Source organism: Parasteatoda tepidariorum, chromosome 2 (genome assembly GCF_043381705.1).
Source record: "Parasteatoda tepidariorum isolate YZ-2023 chromosome 2, CAS_Ptep_4.0, whole genome shotgun sequence".
Lineage (NCBI taxonomy): Eukaryota > Metazoa > Arthropoda > Arachnida > Araneae > Theridiidae > Parasteatoda > Parasteatoda tepidariorum.
Genome location: NC_092205.1, coordinates 31625867 through 31650106, shown reverse-complemented (window position 1 = coordinate 31650106; position 24240 = coordinate 31625867). Strand labels below are relative to the sequence as shown.

Sequence of the window (24240 nt, the reverse complement as noted above, 5' to 3'; positions counted from 1 at the left end):
CCCCCCCCCCCCCCCAAATTGGTCTTGTTATAATTTTTTTAATTAACATTTTTTTATTTTCTACTCTAACTGAAAGTATAGGTACTTCGTAATGAAAATTAGCTCACATTTAAAAAAAAATATTGTCAAAATGTTACCAGTTACAAATATTAAGAAAATTTGGTAAAATCAGTCTGTGAAGAGTCTGAGTATTTTTTTTTTTCTGACTGTTTATGGCCACCCTAATTTATTAAATTATAATTGTGTATTATTAAATTTATCATAATATTGTTAAGTCATAATGTTATTCATTCGTAATAATTTCTATTTATTTTTAATTAATATGAATTTAAGTAAATTCTACTAGCAAAGGTGGCATAAATTAAACTAATGTTTTAACTACTATTTTGATAAATTTAATTTTGAATGCAGAAAGCATCTTATTTTTTTAATTACTTTTTGCTACTAATAAAATTTTTGTGATTCATAACTTTGTTTAAATATTAATAAATTTTTGTTTAATTATTCTGTAACTCAGATTTTTTTATTTTATTTATTTATTTTTTTAAAGTGGCAACAAATTTAATTTCAGGCAAATTTAAAGCTAAAAACATAAGTTTAAAAAACAGTTGCAAATTTATTTTAAGTTCAACTGCTCCTTCATGCTGTTCTTAGGTTTTAGCTGTCTGCAAATATTTGTTTTATTTTAGTTTAAGTATTTAATTGCTGTTTATTTTTATTTCTCAACATGGTTTGTATTGAATCTGCACCTAAATTTAAATACAAATTAAATAGTGTATTAATAATCCATTGCAACAGTAGTTGCTAACTTGAGTTTTTAAAAAATGAAAAATTTGTTTTCCATAGTTTTTGTATTATATACAAGTATATATCAATGTTAATATGAATTTTTCATTCATATATACCTATTATCAGTAAAAATTTTTAAAAGAAATTGTTATGTTTAATATCTTAGTTGAATTCAGAATCAAACTCAACTAATTATAGAATTATTTTAAGGTATTGGAACTGGAAATGCTCCTATTCAACAATGTATTGATCAAGTTCAAAGGAAAATCAGAACTCTTTCATGGAAACAATGCAAACACTTGATAGTTGATGAAATTTCAATGGTAGATGGAGAATTTTTTCAAAAATTGGAAAAAATTGCAAGAGTAGTTAGGAATAACGACAAGCCATTTGGAGGTATTCAGCTTATACTTAGTGGTGATTTCTTACAACTTCCACCAGTATCTAAAAAAGGAGAAAACAAACTCTTCTGTTTTCAGGTGATTAGTTAAGAAAATATCTTTTCTTGAATTTTGAAAACTTGTTTTACCTAATTTAAAATTCTGAAATATTGCTTCTGTCATTTTCTTTTATTAAAAATTGATAAATTTAAAGAAGCCTCTCTTTTTTTTAAAGTTTGTAAAAATAAGATATTTGTTCTTTTAATTAAGTTTATTGTATATTATAGAGATCTTATACGTTTAATTTAGAAAATCCTCTGATTTTGTATTTAAAATAAAGCCTGTGAAACTAGTTTTTATGTGCTATGATTTTCGAGTGAAAATGTTATACATTTTCACTGAATGTTAACAATTTTATAGAATTTTTTTATATACATAATTTAATTTAGTTGAATTTTCTCTTAAATTTGCTTATTTTGTTGCATTACTTTTTTGAAAAATTCTATCCTAACTTTATTCATAATTTTGTAATAAATTTGAATAATTATTTTATGTCATCAAAATGTTGTTGTAACTAACACTAAAAATTTGATTATCTTCATTTCAATTCCTAGAGTTATCGAGCTAGAAAAAACATCCATTTCCTTATTTAAAACATTGCTTTTAAAATATTAATGCTTTTTCTATTTCAGAGTTCTGCTTGGGATAAATGTATTGATGTTAATATAGAACTTCATGCTGTTAAAAGACAGAGTGATCGAAATTTTATTCAAATATTGCAAGATGTAAGAAAAGGACGGTAAGTTCTAAAACTGTCAAACTAACAGAATCAAAAATTGTTGGTAAGAGCTAAAGAAAATATTAAATAATAATAATAAATAAAAATGTAAATAAATTTATGCAGTTTGTACAGTACCAATTATATACTGGAACTGATATCGTATTTTTGTCTGATTTTTAGCACTAATCTAACAAATATATTTTCCACATTTAAAAAAGGGAAGGGTTCAATTTTTAACTTACCTAGTTCTTGCACCAAACCCCTCAACTATGTTTTTTTCCCCCAATAAAATATACATTTGTTCATTAAATTTTTTTAAGGAGAGAAATGTTTTTTTTAACACATTTTCACTGTGAAAGTTATTCAGGAGTGATTTGATGTTTGTTCAAAGTAACAGTCATAAATATTGAGGTTAGACATAATTATCTTCATAGATATAAAGAGTGGAGAAATTTGGGGATCCATGCTATTATAAATACTGTAAATCACTGTCTTTAAGTTAACCTGTTATATAAGTCGACCACATATTCTTGTCACGTGTATAAGTGGATTGCTAAAAAATCCAAATTTGAAAATTTTTAAAATTGAAAAGCAAAGAACTATTAAGTATAAAAAAATTTTCTCAGTTTAAAAATATCTCTCATTGTTTCCCTCTGGATATGATACATTTGCCTACTGAATAAAAATACATAGAGTTATTGAATTCAATACAGATCATGTTCTGAAAACTTTAAAAATTTAAAAATGTGCAATGTATTATATTTTGTGAAATAAATTATCTGTTCCTGAATTTTCATAAGTTTGTGTCTTGATTCAAAAAATAATCAAGAGCAATTTGAATCAAGATTTTTTACAAGTCAGAATAGAGTTCATTATTTTCCTCTTTCTTCTATTTTAACATTAATAATGTTGTCTTGTGCATTAAACATTCGTTAGTCTTAAAAACCAATTCATTTTTTCAATTCATATTCAATCTGGCAATGAAAGTTTGTTGCTAACGAAGGTAAATACATTATTAAAATTAAATCTTGATAACATATAAAATGTAGCAAAACGACATTACATTCCAATCCCTCTAATATATATATATGTTCATGATGCACAAATATTTCTGACTTTATTACTGGTGTATAAATTGATCCTCTAGTAATATTTTGGGGACAGAGAACTTATACATTGTGATATAAACAGTCTATTGTTTTGGTTAAAATATTTAAAATAAATGGCAAAATGTGAGTTTTATTTTTTGAGAGTTTCAGTTGTATTTAAAGACTTAGACATGTGTTTAAGTGTGTAAGTTATGAAAGCTGAATAATGTTTAATAGCATTTCAATTTAAAAATAATAAAAAGAGAACAAATGGTTTAATAATATGAAATATTTTTTTATTTATTTATTTTTTGTAATATAATATTTCAAATACATTTTGTTGTAACAATACCAAGACTTTTAGAATAACATTCTTTAAGAACAGTTAGTTGTTATTTTCACTACGGAGGTCTATCTAGAAAGAAACTGGGTTTGTTAAAGATCAACTCATACAACCTAAACTTTTAATTGGACCCTTTAAAAGTATCAAACCATACAAAAAGGCCTTTCCACAAAAGTCTAATATTTTTAAATTAACCTTTCTAAAAGTTTTAGAAAACAATTCTTTCATAAAATAACCTTTTTTCTCCATCTAAAATAGTTATTCTTTGGAACAAATTCATTTATGCAAGTTCAAAATTTTATTTAATTGGTTTCCTTATTAATAAGCAATTTGTTAAATAATAATTGTATTTTCAGTCTGACTATGTTTCAATCTTTTAAAGTGTATGTCAATTCATGTCATTCTCTAAAGACCTTAGACATTTTTAAAATGGACATTTCTACATTTTTTTAATAATGAAAGACATTTTTTGTCTGTATTTATTTATTTATTTTAATTTAGGTCTAGTGCAGCACTTATTCAGAAATTGAAATCAACTTCGAATCAAAATATTGATAAGGATGGAATTTTGGCCACAAAACTGAGCACACATAAAGATGATGTTGATATCATTAATAAATCTCATCTTGAACAACTGACTGGTATACACTTGAAATTTAAATGAAATTTTGTTATTGATGTATTTTTATCTTTGTTTTAAAATTTATTTTCAAAAAAGTAATCTTGAATAATCTTTAAAAAATATTGCATTATATACGCAATTTACTTTTTTTTTATGTATGTATATGCAAAATATTTTTTTTCCAATTTATTACACAAAAAATCGAATTACAGCTAAAAACATCCTGGTTGCAGCATGACTTAACAGTAATGACTGTCAATGCAGAATGTCTTTTGAAAATGGGGTTCACACTTTAGATAGATGAATGTTTTTAAATGATTTTGTCATTCTCATTTCTGACAATATTACTAACAATCACAGGGTGCATCACATTTTTATAAGTCCTTAAAGTAAGGGTGCTTATTTTTGATGCCTGTTTTTTAAAAGCCCTTAAAGGTGTTTGTAAAATATGCTTAACTTTCTCTTTTCCGAAATGATACTTTTTTTTTTTGCTCTACCAAATATTCGAAATTCATTCAACCACTTTCTACTTTGGCATGCTGTGATCTGTATCATACAAAAGGGCAAATCATTTATGTTTTGGACGAATTAATTGTGGATTTTCTTACTCTGAGCTGGATTCTACGGGGAAAAATCTTACACTCAAGTGTGCAACTCTGATGCATTTTGCAAGAAATTCTCAAATTCAGGCTTTATTTCCCGCCCTTTGAAATCAAGCCGAAAATCTCGTGAAATTTTTCTGATTAAGGAGACCAACTTTTCCTTTACAGCCAATGAAAATATTATGTGTGTTTCTTATTTATTTATTAGCTAATGAAGCACCATCATCTTAGTCGCAGGGAAATCAAAGGCATTCTCATGTTTTCTTCTTTTTTTTTATACGTTAGCACCACAACTTGACATGAAAATCATTAGGCAGTAATTTATTAAGCACTAAGTATTTCCATGTGGATCCAGAGCTGTCAACAATTACAGAGCTTCGTCAATTCAAAATTTTTATCTTCCTTTTATTCTTTTTATTTGATGAACTAATCAATTTAGAGATTTTTTCATTGAGAGACAAAACACTAATTGTATAAAGTATTTAGATTTTTTAATGTTGTCTTATTTTCTTGATTTGTTTTTAAAGTATTCGTAGTTTTTGTGTTATTTTATGAAAAAAACAGGAACAAATAATTTTCAGAATCAAGATTTTTTGCAAGTCGAAATAGAGTTCATTATTTTCCTCTTTGCTCTATTTTAACATTAAGGTTATCTAATTGTAATTATGAATTAGAATAAGTTTTTCTTATGATGTAATTCTTTATTTAAGAAAGTTGCACATAAAAGGTTTTTTTATGGTGGCTAATAAAATCAAGATTAGATTTCTTTGCCAGAAATTAATGATCTTATCAATATTAAAAATGTTTCGTGTTTTAATAATTTTATTTATTTGTATATGAAGATCTTTAAACAATCGGAAAACATTCTTTATTAGCTAGAATAGCCTAAATGTTTTTAAAAAAAATGCTTGAAAATGTATTTTTAGAATGCTTAAAAGGTGCTTATTTTTTGTTGAAAAATTTAGCGACTCACCCTGAATCTTAAGGTAAATAATTTTCAGTATAGAGAAATACTAGTATAATTCACTAATATTTACTATTTTTCTTTACACAATTTCACGGTCAGAGAACTGGCCTTGCACCAGAAAGGTTCTGGGTTCGAATACCGGGCAAGGCATGGGTGTTCTTTCAATCTCTGTAATATCTGTCTTTACTGTGGGAGCATTGTTGGTCCACCTAATATGGTGCCCCTGAAAGAGTGGCCAACAAATCTGCCCTTTAGGTGCCTGTATGACCTACGTCATTCTCCAGGTGGTCATTGGGGGGGATGTACTTGTCTTAAATTAGCATGACAGTTTTTCACATTCTGAGTGTTTCGTTTTATCAAGATTTTATTGTGTGCTCAAAAATCAATAGCTCAAGGTTTTTCAACAGTTTTTAATGATTTTTTTTAACTTTTAAGCATTAAGCCTTCTAGACAAGTTTGCACATAATTTTCCCTTCAATGCATTTTGTTTATGACATTTTCAAACAAATCAATTTTTGTCACAGATAAGTAACCGAGTGTAATGACGAAAAAAGTTTGAGTAAAATATTCACAAGGACTATGGATTGTCATTAAAGACAGCTTTAACCTGGCAGTTTAATGCAGGCTAGTACTTTCCAAAAAAATTACTAATTTTTATTATTCATTGGTAATTTGTGACAAACCATACATTAAAATGTAATAATTTTTTTCTTCGAAATAGGTCAGTCTCAATTTTTCTTTGCTGTTGATAATGCTCCTGATCTTAGCCAATTCATAAATAATCATTGCCCTGTGGGAAACAAGTTAGAATTGAAAGTTGGAGCTCAAGTCATGCTTATGAAAAATCTTGATCTGCAGAGAGGGCTTGTGAATGGTGCTAGGGGTGTCGTTCTTGGATTTGATCCTAGCAAACAAAGTATGATTAACAGTCACTTTAAATGTTTCGTACAGCTCTGGTCAAAAAATTTCACTCTTTGTACTGCATTGAATTCATAACATTGTTTCAAATACTACCAAGAAGCGTTTTATTTTATTTAGTTCCCTACATATGTCTTTTACTTGTTATATTTTAAAGTTTTTAGTTTTATTCTAAGCGAACAGTTTAGTTTGGTAAACATCTCTTTCCTTTGCTTGATTATGTTTGTAAAGCCATATTTTATTATTCATTTTATTGTAATTACACTTTAATTTTATTAATTGCCAGTTTGGGTTGTTACTTGTCTGTCCTTTTTTAAGTAAATATTTTTTTAATCGCTAAGCTTATGTAACCATTTTAAAAATTTTCGTCTAATAGAACTTTGAGAATTACTTGAGAGGGTAAGGATGTTTTAGAGTTTCTAAAAGTTATAGTTTGGCATTACTTGTTCATTTAATATGTTCTATGATAGGAGTGCACTGCCTGCAGCCCTGCGGTTTTCTGAACTAAAGTTAATTGGAAAAGACTGCATGACTTGTTAGAAATGTTTTTCAACTGAATTTTAATTAACTATAATATATAATTATAATATAGAATTCTAAAATGTCAAAATATGTAGACTTTTTTTTATTAATTTAGTTATGGTCATGTTTTTGGTTTAAACTCTCTTTATTCTAAACATGTTAAAAAGAAATGGAATTTAAAAATTAAAGAAGTAATTAATATTCTCTAAAATAATAATAATGAAAAATAATTTTGCTCATTTTTACTGAGAAAATTTTGTGCCATCTTTGAACGTAATTTTATTTAAGATGACTCAGTTTTCTGTTAAGCATATTATTTGTATATTTAGAAATATTGTAATTTGCTGTAATTAATAGGTTTTCTTTTATTTAGTTATTTTTAAAACAAATTGTCAATGATTCTTCAACTCTTTAGATTATTTAAATTGTCATCAATTAATATGAAACAAAGTTCATTGCAGCATCTCAAAGCTAATTTTTTCTACCTGCAGCACTCTTCTAAAAAAGGTTGTGCATCTGAACAAAAAAAATATTGAAATATTAAAAAAAAACTTTTTAACTGCTTAGGAATATCATTTTCTTAATTATTTTTTTTATTTATGTGTTTTATATTATATATTATATAAAACTTTTAGTAATATACAGAGAAAACTATGTACGAAGCTTTGAAAACATTTATATTTTACAATTTCTCAAAAAGTAGAAATTTCTGAATATGTTACTAAAGTTTCCAACCCTTTACTGGTATAATCTAAAGTTTAGTTTTTTCATTTATTCCTTTTTCAAACTTTTTATAATGAAGTGTCATTTTATTTTAATTAAAATATCATTTATAATTTCATCTTAATTTTCCATCAAAATTAAAACCCTTTTTCTGTAATTAATAATTATTATAGAAAACCATGTGTCTTTTGGTTTTAGATAGTGAAATTATATGAATATTTTATTAAAATTTTTTTATAAAACTGCTCTAAACGTTAACAAATTCTTTCAAAGTAAACTGTTGAAGAAAAGACATTATTCAAATGTATGAAATATATTTGAATCTATCTGAGAAATTTATTTGTGTAACTAATTTTAATGTTATTAAAATTATTCTAGAGAAATTCTTTGTGTACTATTTTCAATATTTTTAACGCTGGCTGAGCAGAGATCTGTTATTTATATTTTCTGATATTGAATGAATTCAAATCATTAACCTATTTGTAAAAATTATTCAAACTCCATTGCAATTTAGCTCTCTCTTCATTTCCCACACCCTCATATTTGTTTTTATTATAATGAAGATGGCCTTTTTGCTATTTTATACTTATTTTTCTTTTTGGAGAGTAATATGTATTGTCTAATTACTGATAGTTATGAAAATTCTTAATGACTTAATAATACTTAATGACTACTTTATTTCAAAGCACATAGTTAATCATCTAAGTTTGTAATATTTTATGTATTTTATTAAAAATTGTATGCATTTTAAGAGTTTTTTTCTCTATTCAGAACTTCCTGTTGTAAAGTTTGCATGTGGTGCAAAAGAAGTAATCAACTATGAAAAATGGTCTTTCAGAGCTCATAGTGGAATGATGTTAGTTAGGAAAATGTTACCATTAAAACTAGCTTGGGCTATGTCTATTCACAAATCACAGGTAATTAATTTTGACTGTTTGAAGAACTTTTTCTCGACTTTAATTTTATAATTTATAAAAATAAGCATCATTTTAAATTGTAAGTATAATGATTGAAATTAATTATTTTGAACTACTAAAAACATTGTTTGACAGGGATCGTACGCACTGGGAATTGTCTGAAAAAACAATATTTAAAAAAAGTTAGGGAAAAACGTAATTTTAGCCCAAAACCAGGAAATGTCTGGGAATTTGACACCCATTGGGAAATTTCACTCTACCAGTTTAAAAAAGTCCACTTTTGTATATCAATTTTTGCCATCTTTTATTTACTATGACAAATTAGTGTTTTATAATTTCGGATAATACATTAATTATTATGAGCAAAATGTTTTTATGGTCTATTATGTTTATTTATTTGATATTTATTGAAGAACAATATTTTTTAATTGAATAAATTCTGATTTCTCAGAGGCATTGGCATTCATCATTAGCAAGTTTTTTCCTGATGTGGCATCACCTTTGCTTTCGGTTAAAATGGTCTGCTTTTATAATATTTTTTTAAAGTGACCAACAAATCTGCCTTACTGATAACAGAAGATTGTCTATACATAATAATAGGATTTTTCGTTCACTAAACATTTCATACTTAATAAATTAGTTCTTAGTATCCATGAATTTCATAATTAATTTTCTTTTTTTTAAAATTCATTTGATCAAATTATATCCTGTTTTATTCCAAGTCTTAAAACTAAGTTTAACTTTTGTTTCCATCTGGTAATTTTAAAGCCTTATTTTTATTTAATTTGATTAAGTTATCATTGTATTTTATCATTTTCTTTTTTCCTTACAATTAGGCATGAAATATATTGCGTTTTTTACTTATTAATTTTTTTTATCTTAGTCAATTTGGTGATTTTAATAAATCTTTAGTTTAATATAATTTAGATTTATTTAGCTTATAAAGTTTAATTTCAAATTTTTTTTTAAATTTAAAAATCTTAACATATTGAATTTTTTTAAAAACGTTCAATTGATTTAATTTCAAATAAATACAGATTATTTGTATACTATTTTTATTTATTATTATTTTAACTAAATATGGATTGTTTACATATTTGTTAGTTTCTTTTTCGGGTGGTTTGATAATTGATCTTAAAAATATGTTCTTTTAATTATTTTCTTTTTAAATTAGTATCGCTCAGTTAAGTTTTGCAGTCTTATTGATGTTTTTTCTTTCCCTAATTAATTTTTTTATGGATAGTTTTAATTGTTTATAGCATTTTCATTTTTATGTTGATTAAATGCAATTTTACTACAAATATATACAGCTTATTTATATATTTTTATAATTTTTTTTTTTCAAATTCGCACTTATCAAAAATGTGAATTTTTTTTTTTTTTTTTTTTTTTTCNTGAATTTTTTTTTTTTTTTTTTTGTCTAATAAATTATTTTTGACATCTTATCTCTTTCAGTCGTATTTATAGCTGTGATAATTTATTATTTCTAATCAAAGTTGGTATAGTAAAAATCATTTGATTTTTTTAAAAAAATATATATTATTTTCTTACAGTTGTTATTCGATTTGTAATTCTAATTTACATTCTAATTAAATAAAAATTTTGTTGCATTTAAAAAAAAAACTATGAATAATAGGCCAATTTACTTGAAAAAGTCAGGGGAAAAACTTCTTTTTAAGTATGAACCCTGTTTGAAAAATAATTTACAGTTGCTCTTAAATTAATTTATTGGTTTACGTCAGGATTTCCAGAACTTTTCTGTGTTTTTCCGTACTTATGAAATTTAAAAGTGTCTCATAATGCTCATGTTATATAAAATATGTTTCTTGAATAATATTTATTATATAGATGTAATGTATGTTAAATTAATGCTGACTATGAAACATAATACCCAGGTTACTAAAATTAGTTTCACCAAGTTATACTAAAGTTGTTTTTACTTAAATGCTGTTAGTTATTGGAAATTTTGTCTGAATCTTAATTTTGAGACATTATTTTGTATTATATTCTGCTAAAAATAAACTGAAAAATTTATTTCTGCATTCTTTGTCTTAGAATATCATATTCCATATTCATTTTGAAATATTGGATCTACATAATATATATCCGATCATGTATTTTAATAAACCTTGAAGGGTTAAGAATCTAATAAGTTATCCAATAAGTGCAATGTGTTTCATATTACACATTTATTGTATAGTTAAAAGTATTATATTATAATTTAGCAATATGTATTTTTTTTTAATTATGTACTTTATTTTTTCATGAACTAATAATAATATAAATGAAGACTTTAATATTAATAAACTAAAGTTTATTTATATTAAATTTTGTTTGCAAAATTCAAAATACTGAAATATGTTTTGCTTTATATAATTTTGCTAAAAAAGTTATAAAGTTAAATGTACAAAACATAAGTTGAAATTAAATTACTTTTCTATCTTTATGTTGTTTATCTTTACCAGCTCTATTTTGTTTACACTCTGTATTTTCATTTTATTTTTCTCTTCATATACAGTAAACATGATTTTTCAAAATTTTGCTAACTGGAAGTTGAGAGTGGTTTTAATGTGCTACAGCATATTATTAATTCACTAGTGGGCTGCGCTTCCTGCTTGCTAAGGCACGCCAACCCCCGAAAATTGCTACGCAATCTTATATGGTTTGCTTCGCAAACCAAGCTCGCTTCGCTCGCTACTAACTTAGATACATTGCAAATCCGCAAAATTCTAAGAATTCAAATCAATCATTCAAATTCTTGTAACAACTTTTTTTAAAAAAAAAAATTACATCCTTTTAGTAAATACTAAGTCATTAAAATAAATTTGAATTCAAATAAAGACTCATTGACTGAGACTCATATGAATAACTAATAACTATAATAAAACAAATAAATTCGTAGTCTAAATCAAAAATCGTCAAATAAATTCGTAATATATAAATTCGTGAAAAAAAGCGCTTTCGGCAAAATACTAAAATAGAGATCTATCGACAAAGACTACTCACTTCTGCCTAGCTTAATAGTATGAGATCGCTGCAGCTGAATTGTTATTTCAGTTTCCGTTTTTAAAAGCGCTATATGTTGAGCCACCTCAGCTAGATTTGGCATGTGACATTTTTAGCGTCAATTATTGGTCGATTTTCTAGCATTGCCATTTGGGGAGTTGTAATGAGGTTTTTTTGTCCCCGTGTAAGAGATATATATATATATATATTTTATAGCCTGTCATAGCTATTTAAAATAATCTTTTTGTTTTAATGGTTGCATAAGTTTACTTTCTACTATCCATGTTGTCACTCCGTTCTCTGTTTAAATCTGTTCTCTGTTTTCCTGCTTTGACACAAATGGAAATTATGGCATTAACTGCCAATCACCACACTTCTTTTTACCAGCAGTTAAAGGACCATTTTGTGTGAGTTATCAAAAATTGAACAATAGTTCTTAGGATGATTTCTGATTAGTAAAAATCACAGATAACATTCAACAACAAAATAATCACAGAAAGTGATAATTTTACAAATAAATAGAGAATATCTGGACCAAGTGATTTTGATAACTATAAGCAATTGATAACATTAACCAAGATCACTTTAGATATTTATTAAATTTAAAATTTAATGCTGTCAGTATTGTGAAACAGGATGTAACATGTGTTTTTGATATTTTATTTTTTGAGGAGTATCATTTTTCTCTTACACTCACTTTGGTTTTAAGACTCATTTCATTTTTTTTTTTTTTTTTTTTTTTTTTTTTNGATGATCATACGATATACGTGATATCAAAACTAAAAGAGCATTGAAATAGCCTTAGCGGATGGAGACGGCACGTTTCCCTTCGGCACACGTGGCGTCATAACCAATCAGGGATCGTTTTTGATTGCATCACTTACGGAGGCCTTTTGGGGCAATTTAAATGTTTAATAACTAAATAAATTAACATTTGCTGAAAAAAACAATCAGATTTTCGGTTTCAGGAGAGAATTTCCAATAAGTTAGGTATGAAAATAAAAAAAATTATGATATACTGTAATTGTCCATTAATATGAAACAAAGTTCATTGTAGCATCCCAAGGTTAATTATTTCTACCTGCAGCACTCTTCTAAAAAAGGTTGTGCATTTCAAAGAAAAAAAATAGTGAAATATTAAAAAAAAAAATTGTTAATTACTTATGAATGTCATTTTCTTAATATTTTTTTCTTTATGTGTTTTATACTATATATTAAATTAAAACTTTTAATAATATGTGGAGAAAACTATTTACAGAGCTTTGAAAACATATATATTTTACAATTTCTCAAAAAGTGGAAATTTCTAAATATGTTACTAAAGTTTCCAACCCTTTACTGATATAATCTAAAATGTAGTTTTTTTCATTTATTCCGTTTTCAAACTTTCTATAATAAAGTATTTTATTTTATTTAAAATATCATTTATAATTTCATCTCAGTTTTCCATAAAAATTAAAACTCTTTTACTACAATAATTATTATAGAAAACTAGGTGTCTTTTTGTTTTAGATATTATTAAATTATATGAATGTTTTATTAAAAAAATTTTATAAAACCATTTACAATATTTTTAACCCTGGCTGAGCAGAGATCTGTTATTTATATTTTCTGATATTGAAATCATTAGCCTATTTGTAAAAATTATTAAAATTCCATTGAAATTTTGCTCTCTCTTCACTTCCCACATGCTCATATTTGTTTTTAATATTATGAAGATGGCCTTTTTGCTAGACAATTATTTTTTCTTTTTAGAGAGTAATATATATTGTCTAATTACTGATAGTTATGAAAATTCTATACTTATTGACTATTTTATTTCAAAACACATAGTTAATCATCAAAGTAATGTCTTATGTATTTTATTAAGAATTGTATATGTTTTAAGAGTTTTTCTCTCTATTCAGAACTTCCTGTTGTAAAGTTTGCATGTGGTGCAAAAGAAGTAATCAACTATGAAAAATGGTCTTTCAGAGCTCATAGTGGAATGATGTTAGTTAGGAAAATGTTGCCATTAAAACTAGCATGGGCTATGTCTATTCACAAATCACAGGTAATTAATTTTGAATGTTTGAAGAACTTTTTGCCAACCTTAATTTTATAATTTCCAAAAATAAGTATCATTATAAATTGTAAGTATGATGATTGAAATTAATTATTTTGAAATACTAAAAACATTGTATGACAGGGGTCGTACGCACTGGTAATTGTCTGAAAAAATTAGATTTGAAAAAAGTTAGGGAAAAACGTAATTTTAGCCCAGAAACCAGGAAATGTCAGGGAATTAGACACCCATTGTGAAATTTCACTCTTCCATTTTCAAAAAGTCTGCTTTTGTTGATCAATTTTTGTCATCTTTCATTTACTATGACAAATTAGTGTTTTATAATTTCGGATAATACATTAATTATTATGAACAAAATGTTTTTATGGTCTATTATGTTTGTTTATTTGATATATTTTAAAGAACAATATTTTTTAATTGAATAACTTCTGATTTCTCAGAGGCATTAGAAGTTTTTTCCTGGTGTGGAATCACCTTTGCTTTTATAATATTTTTTCTAGAGTGGCCAACAAATCTGCCTTACTAATAACAGAAGATTGTCTATACATAATCATAGGATTTTTTGTTCACTATACATTTCATACTTAATAAATTAGTTCTTAGTATCCATGAATTTCATGATTAAGATTTATTTTCTTGGTTAATTTGGTGATTATAATTAGTCTTTAGTTTAATATAATTTAGATTTATTTAGTTTATAAAGTTTAATTTCAAAATTTTTTTTTTTTAAATTTAAAAATCTTAACATATTGCATTTTTTTAAAAACGTTTTTCAATTGATTTAATTTCAAATAAATGCAGATTATTTGTATAATATTTTTATTTATTATTGTTTTAACTGAATATGGATTGTTTACATATTTGTTAGTCTCTTTTTCGGGTGGTTTAATAATTGGTCTTAAAAATATGTTCTTTTAATTATTTTCTTTTTAAATTAGTATCCCTCAGTTAAGTTTTGCAGTCTTATTGATGTTTTTCCTTTCCCTAAATAATTTTTTTATGGATAGTTTTAATTGTTTATATCATTTTCATTTTTATGTTGATTAAATGCAATTTTACTTCAAATATACACAGATATTTTTATAATTTTTTTTTTAAATTCGTCCTTATCAAAAATGTGATTTTTTTTTTGTCTAGTAAATTATTTCTGACATCTTATCTCTTTCAGTCATATTTATAGCTGTGACAATTTATTATTTCTAATCAAAATTGGTTTAGTAAAAATCATTTGATTTTTTTAAAAAAAATATATTATTTTCTTGCACTTGTCATTTGATTTGTAATTCTAATTTACATTCTAATTAAATAAAGATTTTGTTGCATTTAAAAAAAAATAAAAGAAATCTATGAATAATAGGCCCATCTACTGAAAAGTCAGGGAAAAAACTTCCTTTTAAGTATGAACCCTGTTTGAAAAATAATTTACACTTACTCTTAATTTAATGGTTTATGTCAGGATTTCCAGAACTTTTCAGTGTTATTCCATCCTTATGAAATTTAAAAGTGTCTCACAGTGTCCCTGTTATATAAAATATGTTTATTGAATAATATTTATTATATAGATGTAATGTATGTTCCATTAATGCTGACTATGAAACATAATACTCAGGTTACTAAAATTAGTTTCACCAAGTTATACTAAAGTTGTTCTTACTAAATTTTAAATGCTGTTTGCTATTGGAAATTTTGCCTGAATCCTAATTTTGACACATTATTTTGTATTATATTCTGCTAAAAATAAACTGAAAAATTTATTTTTGCATTCTTTGTCTAAGAATTATAATTTAGCAATATGTATTTTTTTTAATTATGTACTTTATTTTTTCATGAACTAATGATAATATAAATGAAAACTTTAATATAAATAAACTAAAGTTTATTTATATTAAATTTTGTTTGCAAAATTCAAAATACTGAAATATATTTTGCTTCATATAATTTTGCTTAGAAAGTTATAAAGTTAAATGTATAAAACGATAAGTTGAGATTAAATGAATTTTCTATTTTTATGTTGATTATCTTTACCAGCTCTATTTTGTTTGCACTCTTTATTTTCATTTTATTTTTCCCTTCTTATACAGTAAACATGATTTTTCAAAATTTTGCTAACGGGAAGTTGAGAGTGGTTTTAATGTGCCACAGCATATTATTAATTCATTTTTTATAGTCTGTCATAGCAATTTAAAATTATCTTTTTGTTTTAATGGTTGCATAAGTTTGCTTTCTACTGTTCATGTTGTCACTCCGTTCTTGGTTCAAATAAAACCATGCTTTGAGACAAATAAAAATGATGGCATTAACTGTCAATCACCACACTTTTTTTACCAGCAGTTAAAGGACCATTTTGTGTGAGTTATCAAAAATTGAACAATAGTTCTTAGGATGATTTCTGATTAGTAAAAATCACAGATAACATTCAACAACAAAATAATCACAGAAAGTGATAATTTTACAAATAAATAGAGTATATCTGAATCAAGTGATTTTGATAACTATAAGCGATTGATAACATTAACCAAGATCACTTTAGATATTTATTAAATTTAAAATTTGACGCTGTCAGTATTGTAAAACAGGATGTAACATGTATTTTTGATATTTTATTTTTTAAGGAGTATCATTTTTCTATTACACTCACTTTAATTTTAAGACTCATTTCATTTTTTTTTTTAATTCTAATTTTATTTCTGCTTTCAGGGAATGACCTTAGATTGTGTTGAAGTTTCTTTAGCTAGAGTATTTGAATGCGGCCAAGCCTATGTAGCTCTCTCACGAGCTCGTTGCTTAGATGGACTTCGTGTACTTGATATTGAACCATCAAGTATCCGAGCCAATGCTCAAGTTTTAAAGTTTTATTCTCAATTACGTTTTGCTAACTCCTCCGAACAATCAAGCATAAATGATTACCTTGATTAAGTAAAACAGTGACTTTTTAATAAACTTCCACCTCAGTTTTCTCCATACCAAAAATTGACTGATTTATTTATTTATTTTTATAAATTGTAAATCTTGTAACTATCTGACTGACGTGGATGTATGACTCTAACTTTCATAATTCTTGAAAAAAAAATTATTAAAAATTATAAATCCAAATTATTTTTTATTATTTTTCAACTAATGAATACTTTGCCCTTTTCTCAAGGAACAATTGTATTTAAAATGCATATTATTTTATTTTTATATATAATTAGTCAAAATATATGTATATTTATGTTTGTATAAATTGTTTAATACTATTTTTCGTTGATGTTTGCATGCTGCAGCCAAAATACCAGACTGGTTTAAATAGCATTTAATTTTTTCTCTTTAAACTATTTGTTCTGTTTGATATTTAAAATGACTTTATATTTATTCATTTTTTTAGCAAAATTACTTTTCAGCAAGTAAGAAATAATGCTATTCTATTTATAAACTCTCTGAGCATTTGAATTGTTTTTTAATAAAACTTTTATTTTTAACCTAACCAGTTTCTCCCTATTTTGAACATACTGAAATAACTTTTCAAAATGTTTAAAACTCACATTCGGCTGTAATCTGGTTTTGTTAAAATGTTAGTGCGTATGCTAACGGGAAATTTAATAATCTCTTCTCAAATTAAGAAAGCTAGGATTTGCTAGTAACTATAATTACTAGTTAACAATTCTGTTCATATTTAATTTTGATCTTTCTATTTGGCTATAAGCTGATTTTGTTAAAATGTTAGTGCAATTTCTAAATGGAAATTTTATAATTCATTCTCGAATGAAGAAAGCTGGGATTTACTAGTTATTATGATTTACTATAATTACTAGTTAACAAATTATGCATATATTTTATTTTAACCTTTCTATATAGATTATAAATAATTTTCAAAGCAAATTTGATGATAAACATTATGTTGATTGAGGTATCTTTTTCTTTTCTTTTGTATCATATATTTTACAATTTTCTCTTGTTGTAAAAAATATTGTTTTAATCTTTAAATTGTTCATTTCAAGGCAAGTTGTTTTCATTCCTTACATTGAGAATTTTACTGTTATTGCTAAACATTTCAATGTTTCATGATTTTATTTATTTGATGTGTGTGAAATGCAATGTGTTAATATTTGTTTCAAATGAAAGCTTATAATAATTTATGTTTTATTTATTTCTAAATTTTTTGTCATTATTTATTCTGAATTCTCTTTTGTCCTTAAACTTTTCATGTTTATTTAAAAACCATTTCAATCTATTATTTATTACCTCGTTTGTTTTGTTTTTTTATTCATGCCATTCCAGTACTTTTACAATATGAAAAACATTGGTTTTCTTCATTAAAGAAATAAAGTGACTTTTTAAAGTTTTGTGTTTCTTGTACTTTTCATAACATAAATAATTTTATTTTTACAAGATTTATAGCCATTAATTAATTCTATGTTTATTTATTTTATTTATTTATCAGTGCACAAATTGTTGCAAAGTAATTTGAAGGAGAGAGTATTTGTGGGAAGAACATCTATGTGGAACTGTTAGTAAGTTGCATGTCTTGCAGTAAATGTGTGGATGACACAAATCATCTGTGTTACCTACAAGTTGTCCAGTCTAAGAATTCTAATGATAAGATCATATTCTTTGATTTTGGAACAGACCAAGAATTCAGAGAGCATAAAGTAAATTTTGCAGTTGCACAATACAAGTAGATGACCTCCAGAATGTGAGACGGAAGAAAAATAAACTGAATATATGAGACAATGTGAAGAGAAGGAGGGCATAAAACTTGACCCTGACAGAATTGATCCAGGATGACCATAAGTGTGTCAAAAAGCATATGAGTAATGTTCATTATATTTTTTAAATCTTTACAAACTATTAGTGGGCACTACAAAAATTTACTTTCAATAGTGTTTTCTTTCAGGCTGAAATTTTTTTTTTCATATTAATGTACTTACATTCAGTTTTTGTTTATTTATAGATGAGTTTCTACCTAATTCAGAAGTGACTGTTATACTATGGGAAATGTCAAAGTAATTTGTTCTTTAAATCTACTTTATAAACTTTTTTTGGCTGATTTTACTACCACATGGACCCATTTAAAGTTGCATTCAGAAGTGAATGAAATTGAGAGTGCTGTCCTTTATTATGGTACATATAGCATCATTTATGACAATGAGACGAAATGAACCATCCATTGGAAATTTCCTTGAAGAATTCACAGATGAATTAGATGGTGACATCATGGACTTTCGTTTCTGGCTAACAACTTTTTTGTTTATTAACAGGTTTATAGTTTGTCTAAAATAAGTACTCCTCCAGACATTCGTCTGGACCTGTGGCGATGACTATGGTAACATTGTTTTTTGGCGCAACAAATTTATGAGAGAACATCGGAGTGTGTAGCGTCAACTTGTTTATTTAGATAAAACTTGGATTGACAGCAATTTGACTTTCCAGAAATGCTGCCAAGATGAAAGCAACAACATTGGTGATGTTTTGAACTTGATGATTCTAAAAACAAACTATTCGTTGTGCAAGCCGGATCTTCAACCAGATTCATTCTGGGAGCTTTGTAGGCGTATAAAGCATCGAGTCAGTCTAAAGACTATCGTGGCCAGATGAATTTTGAAAATCTTAGCAAGTGGTTGCTTGAAAAATTGCTACCAAACCTGCAACCTCAAAGTGTGTTAGTGGTGGACAATGCTTCACCTCACACAAAAAATCCTTCACCAACAAAGTATGCCACAAAAGCTGTAATGGTGGACTTGCTCGCGATGGTATTAATTGCACTCATGATATGAGAAATTGCTCTCAGATGTATATTTTCAATAAGCACTGATAATGATGTTTAAAAAAAATGTTTCTAATAATGTTAACACTAGTTATAAAAAAATCTATACGCAATAACTCATTGAAAAGCAATGTTTTATAAATGTTTTATCGCCGCCATTGAATCTTCTCTTAGCTATCATTAAATTAAAATCTTTTAAAAAACAATGTTAAATGATATTTTGTGTAATATACTTACTGTGAAGATAAAATATAAATTTAATAAACTAATTTATTATAATTTAGAATAAAAGAGCTCATTATGTTTTCTAAAATTTTGAGAATAAATATATTGTTAAGTAAAGAAGAAGAAAAACATCTTGGATCATAATTATAATTTTTTCCTTTCATAAATGTATGTAGTTTACTGAATATTTTTTTGATATCTTGCAAAAAAAACTGTATCTATTCAATAGGTGTTTAAAAAGATTGTAAACGACATGTGTGTTTTTTTGGTGATGAAAACGTTATGTTTTTAATCAGTAAAAATAAAAACCATTTTGAGAACTTGCTTTTTCAAAAAGATATTTTTTTCAAGTACTTTGAAAAACAAAAAAATACTTTTTTTTGCTTTTTCAAAAAAACAATTATTTTTCTAGTATTTTTCTTCCTGAATTTTTTTCAGCTGCCGTTAAACTAGTTTAAATTAAGAAAAGAAAATATTTTATAGAACATTTAAAGCAATGAAAAACAAATAGTACTGTCTTTTGTGATTGATTATTTCACAGTACCAATCACATTAATGAGACTGGACTGCGTATATACACAAGATGTTCTGTATGACTGCCTTAATGGGATATTTTTGTAAGCACTATAAAAACTTAGTGAAAAAATATTGACAGTGTGGTTGCACGTTAAGATTTGGGGGGTGAAATCATAATCAAACGCTGACCCATCAGTGTTATGACTTAATATGGCAAAGGTGTGATTAGAATCTTTAAATTTATTTATCTGTTACTTGATATGGTATTTTGTGCACTTTGTTTTCAACAAAATATTATGTTTTCGTTTATTCCTTCATTACCTTTAGTTTTCTATGCCTTTCCTGCATGCGTTCAAAAAAAGGAGAGAAAAAANAAAAAAAAAAAAAAAAAAACATTAAAGCAGATAAGAAGTCTAACCTGAAGGATTGTTCTAAACAAAAGAGAGTAAAAGAAAGCACAGTCCAATTCAATTGATCAACTGATTTTTGATTATTTTCATACTATCTTCCTGTTGATTCATCATAATCTGGTAGGGTTAAATAATTTAATAATTTCTAATTCTTAATGAAATATTAACAAAATCATATGTAATATAAATAAATAAGTTTGTAATGTTTTCAGTATTAGGAACATAATTCAGTATTTTTCAGCATTTTATTAATTAAAAGTTACAAATATTTTTCTTTTAATTTACAATTTCAGTTTTGTACATATTTACAGGTTATTTTTTATTTCTACAAAAGGCTTTTCATTTTTAATGACATTGATGTTGCCTTTCAATCCTTGTAAGAAATCAGGCCATGCTACAACCTTGCCTGGAATATCATCATCGATATTACAAAGTCTAGTAATGTTACTCTTTGAAAAATATTCATTCCAAACATTAACCCTAAAATAAAAATGACACATTCAATAATTTTGTTTGGCAATGAATACTTTGGGAAATACATATTTGGAATTCTTTTTGATAATATGAATTCTTTTGTTTCATTAATAGTTTAAATAAATAATTTTATCTCCTAAATAAGAAATTTTTATTGTAGTTTCAACTTTATAATTGTCTATATAGTCCCTACCTTTAATATTTTAAAATTTTTTATCAACATTAACAACGAACAATATGCTATCAAAATTTCTCAGATCACTAATGAGGAATAAAGGTTGAAGAGTATCAAAACCAGTTTAGTTGACTGATGTAGATGTTTCTAATTGCCTTTCAACTCCTACCTGTTCCCTCCCTAAATCATGTAAGATTTGGTATTTTCTTAGTTTGCCTTCCTCAGTAGTGGTTAACTATTAAAAACTTTTATATTTATACCTCACTTATGTTTTTATTTGTGTTTTTGTTTCTTCCTCCCTTTAGTATTAATTTGCAAGTTGTTATGAGGATGTACTTTTTTTACATCACTTTTAATAAGAATTTTAAAAACATGTATTAATGGCAGGCACTTTGTATAAATAAATATATATATTTCTTTTAGTCAGGATATATTCAAAGCATTTTCGCTTCACATATTTAATAAATGGTTATCTCTTATTTTTATAATTTGATTTATGAACAGGAACTGTAAATGTTATAAAAAAATCCATAATAACTTTGTATGTTGAAGTTTAAATGAATAATTGTTTACAAAAATTCAAATTATTTATCTTGCAGTTACTGGCAATATAGATATTTGAACATTTGTTATGAACATTTTATTTCATAAATTCTATCTGTCAATACCAAAATATATTGTTATAAAGCTATTATGGTTTTTTTAGTTACATTTCAAGTTGGTATCATTATGTGTTTGCATCAATATTGCATTTATGAAATAATAAATTCTAAAAGTTCTAATACATACTAACCGGGTAATATTTCCAACAAATGTTTCCATGGGACTAAATCCTCCTCCTACTTCATCTTGTTCTTGTCCAATCACCATTATTCCCCCTTCTCTGATGAAACTATTAGGTTGTAAGTTTTTTCCTTCAGACTGAAGTTTACCATCCTTGAATAAAACCCATTTTCCTGCCAAACAAGATAATAGCATGAAAATACTTTAACACATTATGAAAGCAAAGAATACAGAATTGCCATAGTACTTCTTATTGTGAGTATTTTTCTGCATAATTTATTTCCTTAATACTAGATTGCCCAAGGAAGTAATTTTGAATGCTTTTTAATTTTAATGAGAAAAACGATGTGCATAATGATACAATTTCTTAGAATTTTATGACTTTTTGTACAACATAAATTTTTTTTTATTGCTAATATTTACTAATAATTTGTTATGTAACTACACATTAGTTATTCTTTCACAATCCAGTCATTTTGACTGCTTTCAGGCAATGTAGGTATATACTAAGTTTCAGTCTTTCTAGTGTTAAACCAAACTCAGTGACGCGACAGCCCATAGAGGGCCCCAAGGCTTACTGTGCCCATCTCAGTTTTCTTGACTTTAGGCTGCAAGAGTAAATGTTCCGGTTGGGTGGTCAACCCAGCCCGTATTTAGTTCCCGCGTGCTTGATACTCATTTTATGGACCCACTGAAGGAACGAAATGCTGAATCAACCTTTCCCGGCCTGAGGATCAAACCAAGGACCTGAAGAGCTACCAATCAGCCACTGTGCGGCCGCATTTTTCTGATTTTGTGCCACTGTGTGCCGCCGCGAAACCCAAAACCTTTAATTTTATTTAAAACATAATTATTTTAATTTTTATGAAAAAGGGGGGTAGACTAATAAAATGTATGTACTCTAAGGGGGGTTAAAATTTCTCCGATTTTGTGTACGTACTTTTTGGACGACCCCTTGCGTATGTTGGTGGACAAACTGAATCTACCCTTAAGATCTTCATGCCGAATGCAACGGTGATGTGAGACACGATTTTTTTTTCTTTTTGCAAGTGATTGCAAAACAAAAAACACCACATTAATAAAACAAACCTACATCCTTGCTAGCGCATCCGCAGAAACCGCATTATAAGAGCAGGTCCACTTTTCATATAGGTGTGTCTAGTTTTTGATTTATTGTAATTGTTTTGCACTTATATTATAATTTTTTTTAATATTCATATTTTTACATTTTTTCTATTTGTATTATTATTTTTCAGTGTTATACTACACTTTAATATTAAGATACTTTAAATAAATTTTGCATCACACTTGTACAAACATAATATTTTAATTATAAAATCTTATGTGCATGTGGGATAATGATACTATTGAAACAATAGCAACAATCAAGAGAGTTCCACTGAAAGGATAAATTTTTATTTCACCGTGATAAAATAGTGGGAGAAACCATAGATCAGCTGGTATTACCAAAGAATGGGAACGAAGAGTTGAAATTGGCGCAAACTGCTCTTTTCAGAGATCACGTGGGAGCAGATAAGACTACAAAAGGAATACGGTATTCAATGATCTATTTTTTGTGCGTAATAAAGAAAATATAGTTGTAAAATTGGAATCTACATTAATTAGCTAAAACTCACCAGAGTCTTCAGAAGACCAAGTAAATGCCAAATGATGCCACTGGCCATCTGCTACTTGAACATCTGTCACCAACGGTTCATTATTGACGTAGACATGTAGTCCTGAGCAGTCACTGATGGTGAGAGCATTGTCAACTACATTTCCAGTTTCATCAGTACTACTAGTAGATGCCACAGCATATGATAGTGGAGTGCCTGCGTGATTAGTATCATTTGTTTGAACCCACATAGATACTGTGACATCTGACATGGGTGATTTGAGTGTCATGGTTGCCATATTGGCAATTGTGGCGGCAGATTCTGGGAAATTTAAGATGAAATCATCATCCAATCCTTTAAAGAAAATTTTGTTAGTTTACAAGATGCTAATGTAGTCTTTTATAATTATTAAACAAACAATTTTGTAACGTGAACAGGCTCTTTGTTAATGAACAATCAGCTAAATAGAAAAAAGGGAAAAACTGTCAATAACTTTGGATCTAATGTTAGGAATTTTACACATTAAGATGTAATTTTAAAGATTTGAGAAGCTAACTTTAAATTTGAAAATAACT

The 24240-nt window shown here is 26.4% G+C and overlaps 2 protein-coding genes across 2 annotated transcripts in view; one reads left to right on the top strand and one right to left on the bottom strand.

The window, feature by feature from the left end:
• The window catches only part of LOC107439511 (Pif1 DNA helicase), a gene marked incomplete in the record, with an annotated part of 21205 nt that extends 3164 nt beyond the window's left edge, over window positions 1–18041 (top strand). The window contains 6 exon segments of the mRNA XM_043049236.2: window positions 1000–1268; window positions 1862–1968; window positions 3883–4022; window positions 6294–6488; window positions 8507–8652; window positions 16421–18041. Of these exon segments, the coding sequence (XP_042905170.1) occupies window positions 1000–1268; window positions 1862–1968; window positions 3883–4022; window positions 6294–6488; window positions 8507–8652; window positions 16421–16639 (1076 nt within the window).
• A 2802-nt stretch (window positions 18042–20843) lies between these two features.
• The window catches only part of LOC107445304 (sushi, von Willebrand factor type A, EGF and pentraxin domain-containing protein 1), a 46838-nt gene continuing 43441 nt past the window's right edge, over window positions 20844–24240 (bottom strand). The window contains exons 22-24 of the mRNA XM_043049237.2: window positions 23687–24019; window positions 22060–22222; window positions 20844–21097 (exon numbers count right to left, since the gene is read on the bottom strand). Of these exons, the coding sequence (XP_042905171.1) occupies window positions 20923–21097; window positions 22060–22222; window positions 23687–24019 (671 nt within the window). The 3' untranslated portion in view covers window positions 20844–20922. The remainder of the gene's footprint in view (window positions 21098–22059; window positions 22223–23686; window positions 24020–24240) is intronic.